At 32.8% G+C, this 8,178-nt stretch overlaps 1 protein-coding gene across 2 annotated transcripts in view; it reads right to left on the bottom strand.

The window, feature by feature from the left end:
* Positions 1 to 7,888, bottom strand: part of LOC133184804 (mitochondrial inner membrane protease subunit 2-like) — a 30,606-nt gene extending 22,718 nt beyond the window's left edge. For both annotated transcript variants that reach the window (XM_061319881.1, XM_061319882.1), the window contains exons 1-3: positions 7,810 to 7,888; positions 5,323 to 5,472; positions 3,931 to 4,043 (exon numbers count right to left, since the gene is read on the bottom strand). In XM_061319881.1, coding sequence (XP_061175865.1) covers positions 3,931 to 4,043; positions 5,323 to 5,451 — 242 coding nt within the window. In that variant the 5' untranslated portion in view covers positions 5,452 to 5,472; positions 7,810 to 7,888. The remainder of the gene's footprint in view (positions 1 to 3,930; positions 4,044 to 5,322; positions 5,473 to 7,809) is intronic.
* Between the last annotated feature and the right edge of the window lie 290 nt (positions 7,889 to 8,178).

The raw sequence follows: 8,178 nt of genomic DNA on the forward strand, positions 1-8,178 counted from the left end.
TGAAATATTGAAATATTACAAAAAAATTCGAGACTTAATATTTCTTTGTTTACTTAACATTCTGGGTTTAATATATAAAATAAATACATAAGATATAACCATAAATAAAAACTTACACTACTTTTGTTTAAATAATTTTATTTTAAAACAGATTTCTACAGCATCTAATATGAATAAATTATTCTTATTTGTGAAAATTATACTGTTCATTTCAATACAAAATGAAAATTTTATAACCAATTAAAAATATAATGACTTGTATCTATCATGGAACACAAATCGTGATATAGTATCAGTACAGATGGTGTATTGTCTCAGCCCCTCAAAGTAGATGGATGACAGTCAGAAAAGCACACCAGTATGGTCACTAGGTCAAAGGTGAAGCCAAAAGTCGAAAATTGCTGTGACCAAATGCTCATTTACTGGTAGGTGATGCAATTACTAAGATACAATTGAACTTTAGTATCTCGACCACTAATATCTCCATACCATGGATACATTGAAGTGATTTGGAAGTCTCTGCAACCACTTATTCCTTAAGTATTTTACCCTCAATATCTCGAATCATCGGAAATTTTGAAGTTTCTTCTCAGTCCCATTGAGTTCGGGATAATGAGATTTTATTGTATTTATTACATATATAGACTTCATAAGTACTTATGGATGATTAGAGTGACTAGAAGAGTTTGGAGTTACTAATGGTCAAGTTCAGTGGTCAACGGTTTTGAAACCTGATTTGACAACGCATTTGTAGTAAATGACTACTGATATGGCTATTACAATAGAAGAGCCAGTTGTTCTAAGGTCAAGGACAACATTAATGATACAAGCACACTGCAATAAGGCCCAAAATGACTTTGTTGTCCCCTCATGTTTTTATGTGTTTTTTTCTTTCTTCATTGTGTGTCTGTGTGTGTTTGCTTGCTTGTTTGTTTTTTTTTTTTTTTTTGGGGGGGGGGGGTATTGAAAATCTATGCTTTATCACATTCCTCTTGGAAATCACTGTGTTATAAATTCAACCTAGATAAAGGAAGAAAGATGGGCCTGTTGAGAGAGACGGATCTGATATCCCTCAGAAGTGAAAAATGATGCTTTTTAGTATAAAATTAATTGCAATAAATTGGAATTCTTCAAATCCACTGTGACTTTGCAGTGCTGTAATCCTCTTCAGGGAATAAAGGCCACAATGACATTCACTTCCATCACCATGAAATTACTTTTTCTCACGCAAACTGCATGTGGCTATATTCCCACAGGCATGATCAAACATAGAAAACAAAATCAAAATTCAATACAACTTTCCCTGAATGCTCAAGCACTAAGTCAATATTTCACTGTATAGCGTACTGAAAAATTAACAGTTTTATGTTTGCAAAATGTTTTGTTTTGTTTTTTGAAAAACTAAAAGAACAGTAATAGTTCAATAGAAAAAATAAGATAATTGGACAACTGAGCAGATTTCAAAAGAAACATGAGATAGGAGATTTGTCATCTGCTTAATCAATAAATATGAACCAGATTTCTGTCATGATTAGATATGAGAACCACTTTCTTTGCAAGCTGACTGTGAACTTGATAGGGACCGTTAAGAAAAGTAAATACTCAGGATTGGAGCCAAGTTTGTCAACAGACAATAGGATTTCCTTCAGGACCATTAAATACTGGTTTATAAGGATGCATCATGAAGATTAATTATCCTAACTTTTTACAAGGAGCATTATGGAAAATTAGCAATGGATGTAAATATAGGCACCTGCAAGAGTTGGGACTCAAACTTTACATTATCAGTTCGTTATTATGTGCATAATATATAGTAAATGAATATTCTTCTTATTTTCTTAAGTTCATAAACCCTCTGCTCATTCAAACAAAATGTAGCTTTAACTTTTATGATTTTCCTAAACAAATATATTTTATAAGTAAAATACAAACTATACTATCATAGCTTGTGGGGTAAAATTAAACAAAAAAGACATTTCAACTTGACAGATCAATAAAGGAAAAATAGGCATTTATGTAATTTAGAGTTATCTCTCTTATCAGAGTATCAATGAACCTTAAAATGTATGTGTATTGTATGAAGCTGTTTCTTCATTTTGAATATTATGTACATCACAAAATTTTATCTTATTATACAGGCAGCTGTATGATGTGTACTAGCTTAATATATTTTAGAGTACAGCTATTCAAAATTTATTGCAAACAATATCTGAATCATATGAATCAGTGATTTCAGTATTTAGTTGTATAAATCAACAAGGCCAATTCTAATTATTTCTACCCTAGAGATTTTGATAAATTTTCTTGAACTGATTTTTTAATATTATATATAATATTGTTTTAAGATTAAAAAAATGAATGTTTACCATCCCCCTTTCTTAAGAGGCTATCTCAAAAGTTGTCAAATTTTACTTTTCGACTCTATGGATCTTTGTTGGAAAAGCATCAAATTATCACATTTTTTTCATATTATTGTATTTCTGCCCTAGAGACTTCTTTTTCAGCCAAGTACAGGAAAGTTATTGTAAAACGTAACCAAATTGTGAAATTTCAAAAAAGTTGACCATCCAGGTTGATGTAGGAATTATTACAAAATTTATTTTTTCAATGTCCATGCAATACCTCTAAAATTGCCACATTGCGGTCACAGGTACTTGTGGACAGGACCCCCCCCCCCCCCTCCCCAATTCAACCCCGAGGTTTATTGGACATTTTTTTCACAAATTATATTTATTACACTTATTCATCAATTGTACCAAAGGAAAAAATCATGAAAACCCCCAAATAATTGTTCCAAACAAAAATACCCCACTATACATTATAAGAGAGTGAATTATAAACCCCAAAATAATCATTCCACACAAAAATAGCTCACTATACATTATAAGAGAGATCTCTTATAATGTATAATGGGGTATTTTTGTGTGGAACAATTATTTTGGTGTTTTCACGAGTTGTTCCTATGGTACACATGATGAAATAAGTGTAATAAATATAATTTGTGAAAAAATGTCCAACAAACCTCAGGGTTGAATGGGGGGGGGGGGGGTCATGTCCACAAGTACCTGTGATCGTGGTATATGTATATATATTTATCCTGCAACTACCCCTTGCATTGACCTAATAAAGGTAACCTAATAAACCAAAGCTTTATTCAGTCAACGTCCTAATAAAGCCTCGTGCATGTATTCCGACGTTCTTAAAGCATTGTGACGTCATGTATATTGCAATGTTTACGCCATGGCGTCTTATTTTCAACTTGGCAGAGATGTACCCTAAATCGGTTAAAAATAGCTCGTTTTGGAGGTCATGTAAAAATATGTTGCAGGATAAACAAAATACATGGATACTATCCTGAAATATAAGCAATTTTCGGGCTCGGGTCAAAAGAGTGATAGAGGGCTGGGCAAGCCTCACCCTCTATCAGTTTTCTTACCCTCACTCAAATATCGCTTATATTTCAAGACAGTAACCATGTATTTTATATATATCAGTGCAGATGAATTATTGGCCCAGATGAACTATTTAGGTAAAAAAATAGCAATGTTTAGATTGCTAGTATGTTTCTTTTCATGTTCTGTCAACAGTTTTTAGTAAAATATCCATGGGCATCTTGAATATACAAGCGAGTCATGTGTCATTCTTCAGTGACATCTTTAGAGCCATTTCAGGGGTTTTTTCCTATTTATTGTCGTAAAAGCACAATTTCAGACCCATAGGTATTACAGATAATGTTAATTTTATATTAAAATCACATTATTTGGGAAAGGTGTAATGTCGCACATATGACTGCATGAAATTAAAAAGCTGCACAAAGTCATGCACACTCGAATTAGACTCAACCTCATTCATTGAGACGAAGAAGAGGAAACAGATGATCTATGCACTTGATCTGATGTGATATCACATATTCATCAAATTATAACTTACTTGATAGACACAATATCGCCATGCTTTATATTCCCTTTCTTCAGAAGATTGTGTGATTTGCTTAAGAAAACATAGTCATGTTGTTTCCTCGATTTACTTGGATTCAGTGTGTCCTACAAAAAATTTAAATAAATTTTCTTATTTATAATTTCAGTAACAAACTCTTTATATTACTAGCATAAGGGACACAACTCTTAATAATACATTGCAGATTGGTGTACCATAATGGCATTGTATAGAAATCTTAGTATAATAATAAATTTGTTAATGAATCAAATTAATATTGATATTATCACATTCAAAAATAAAACTAATTTGCCAATATTTAGTATTAAAATACCTTGTAATTCATTTACTACTATAAGTTATTAATAGTGATAATGTACAATAAATTTGCTGAAAGACACTTGGCTATATGAGATTATAAATCACCAAAAATAAAGACTGAAATTTTAAACATTATAAATGTCACAGGGTGAATTATAATTAATTAATTAATATTACTAATTATCATTCATATCATATTCATACATTTGTCTAAGGCATCATATTATTATAGTAACTAGTGAATTCCGTTCTCACTACGGAATTTACTACGTTCATTCATTGCCTTATTCATTCATTCATTCATTCATTTATACAGGTGAGTGGTCAGTGAGAGTACGGGTGTGTGAGTGGTCAAACTGGTTTTATTCTGTCCCCTGCGCATTCGCGCCAATACTAATTCTCAAGCACTCCAACCTAAGACTTTGGGGAGAGAAGACGCTGTCTCTCCCCAACACAACTTTATCTCACGATAATTGTGAACTTTGTCTAGGATTTACGGTAAGAAATAACTGGTAAATTATTTCTAAGGATTCAATTACTATTCAATATCTATTTGATCATTTTATTTCAATCAAGTATTTTATAAATTCTCCAAATTTATAAAATTTAAATTATGATCCGCGTAAAAGTGTGAGTGAGGCGAGAGATATTTAATACCTGTTGTTATATTTCAGGTCACCCTTCCTTCTATGTTATAAAATTCCATAACCGTAGAATATATATTATATATAAACATCGAACCCAGCAGCAGTGTTGTGTTGTATTTTACCACATTTATAAGGCTGCGACATAAATTAACATTATTAATCAAGCATGCATAAGACATTTCAAATTTGTCTAGGAATTATTTCCTTTACTTTGGACCTTAAACTCGTAAGCAGTCAATAAACATCTACATGTATGCATCTGAATATTAAAATTTGGAATGGTCTCGTTTCTTTTCCTCCAGTTATAAAAGCTTATATATCCAGAGTGTCTCTAAAAAGGTCAATTATATGGTATAGATGAAAAAATACAAGCACACCAAAAAGCTAAAGCAATACATGTACACTCATCGCTCAATACCTGCATAGAGACACCATCAACCCTGCTGACATAACCAATGGACTCTTCTAAGGCGTAGAAACCAGTGATGGCAGTCATACAGACCCCTAGTCCAATCTTACCAATTGTTTTCAGCGTCTCTTTTGACATCTCGATCTGTAAGCAGGTGATCTACAACATTCAACCAACACAATTTAATTCACATGTACACTGTATGATACTGATTAATTTGAAAGGGGGACAACTGCTGAAGCCCACACATTTATCCTCTAGTCTATTAAATACAGCTAAACTTCCGTATCTCACCAAAAGGATACTCTATAGCTGTGTTAAGCTTGATCAAACCTGGCCTAATAGTTCTGGAGATGAAGGAAAAATGTAAAAAGTTTAAGAAGGCGACAGATAATGGACAAATTTTATCAAAAAAGCTCACTTGAGCCTTCAGCTCAGGTGAGCTAATTACAAAAAACTACTATCCAGTAAAAGGTAGTTGTCTATGGGAGCTATATGTGTATTAACCTGTGAGACAACTAAACAAATGGCATACTCTAAAATTTAACTTAAAAGAACTTTGGAATTTTTGTTGCCTTAATTTTGTTGAAATGTATTTATGGTTATTGCATGGTTGAACCTTTATGTTGACAATGAGACACCGATTGTTGCATGTTAAAAGTATGTACTTCCACTTTCCTAGCACTGACATAGGTAATGATAAAAAAAAAGACTTTCACTTCTTAACCTTATGAACCTTGTCCAAATGATCATGGCTTCGAATTGTTATAGTCATCATTGACACAAGCAGTATTTCTGCCTTTTAGAATTTTACATTTCTAATTCCTTTGGAATTTCTTAAGCTTCCATGCAAGCCATACCTTAAAATTTGAATTTGTCTAACTAATCTTGTCAGGGTCATTAGATTTCTTATGGTCATAATCAATTTCAAATGTCAGGTAATGTCTGATCTTCTAATAGTATTTCATAACAAAGTTATGGTATTGACAAGATTTTTTTCATTTCCAAATCAGTGACCTTGACCTTGTCCAAATGACTTTGGTTCAGGTTCAGGGTCATGACATGCACAAACACTGGTCAGCAACCTTTATTCCAAATATAATCTTTTAATGTGTTAAAGCAAAAGCAATTTTCTAAAAGGTCTGATTTTAATCTAATGTTCAACACTGCATGGTTTAGGTTTAGGACACAAACGATCTTTGCGGCCAAGTATGACCGATTGACTTTCCACGGTGAGAAAAAAGCACTCAACCACTTATCCTGGGCCAGTGAAAATCAACTGAGAACAAGTGAATGTCATAATCTTCTTGTCTCCAATATTTTTAATCTGATATTTTCAGGAGAGGGCTACAACTCCATTGCATCTCTGTAATGGTGCAAAAATATTTATTTAATACAGGTGTCATCAGTCAAAATAACTTGCTTTACGATTTGACTTCCTTCGAATACGATGGATTTTTCATTCATTGACATCAACCTAGCCCTTTAATATGCTTTAAATAGAAGTTATAAAGATACAATTGCATGGTTTTCCAGTAGTCTTCCTCAGCTGCCACGACAGCTAGGTCTTGTGTGATGTACTGATATGTGGAATTTTAATACTCATTTACAGTGATTTTCATGCTTAAAATGAGGAATAAAAATTATTAATTGATTAGATAGAGTGAAAAATATCAGTCAAACCTATCATGTTCTCCAACTCACTGCTCTAGCTGATTCCATACTTTCAGAACATGTCAACAGACAACTTTGCTGTCACTGTTAGAATTTATTGTTTACCGATTCCACATACATAGCAGTTATATATTTATAAATATGAGTCATTTTACCTGTCAATTAAGGTTAATTTAAATCTTATTGATTTTTCCCAATTTGACATAAATGTTGATGATTTTTCCCAATTATAAAGGCCCAGACCCATTTTAAAAAATGTAGAAAAATCACTGCAGTGAATCACTCCCGCACTTGCACCATTACAAAGATACTATGGAGTACGTTGTAGCCCTCTACTCTCTCTCAAAAAAAAGTGGTGACCGAGGGCTACATTACTACATGTACATTACTGCAGCTTCAAATGATAGTACTGTCCTACTGCCTACATCCAAGTCAATTTTCAAATGTTAAACATATTTGAATGATTTTTCATATTTATACAGATACTACCAGGGACCTATATAGTTAGTATATAGGTCCCTGATACAGTGATACAACCTGTATTATAATTTTCCCATTAGTGAGTTTGTAAACTCACAACTTTGAGCCAAGTCTGCCATGTGTGAATGAAAGTTTGAAGTTACAGTGGTTATGGTGATATGTATGCCACTTGTCAATTCATTTGTTCGAAAGAAGGGGGCACCATAACCCACATGATCTGACGGCTTATACAACATCGAGAAAACTCGGTCCGTGCACATGTAACCTTGCTCATTTTTATTTATGCTGTTATCATCAAAGTTTTAACTGTGCATTTGGGTAAAAATAAAATGTGGGGTTTACCTAAAATTATGGTACCGTATACATGTTATATGCCTCTTTCTGCGCGCATATTCTCTTTTCGAGCTGGTCTTGCGTAAACAGAATATGTCCTTTCGTTTCGACGTCTTCTGCTAAATGTCGTAAAACCCATGCTGCATTTCAAATTCAATGTGATGAAAATTATCACATTTACTAAAATCATCCCTTTAATAAGAAATAAAAAATACAAAGGGTGTGATATTTAATGGACGTAAATATCAGACCACACTTTCTTATTTAACTTTACAACAATCAACAACGGCAAGAGATACTACATCTAAAAATAAACCTGGGATTTTCCAACAATATCCTATGACGAAACAAATTTTAGCCTGACTAGTGGATATGTGA

This window comes from Saccostrea echinata, unplaced genomic scaffold, assembly GCF_033153115.1.
Source record: "Saccostrea echinata isolate AGI-Se365-2 ecotype Australia unplaced genomic scaffold, CSIRO_AGI_Sech_v1 ptg000011l, whole genome shotgun sequence".
Taxonomy (NCBI): Eukaryota; Metazoa; Mollusca; class Bivalvia; order Ostreida; family Ostreidae; genus Saccostrea; species Saccostrea echinata.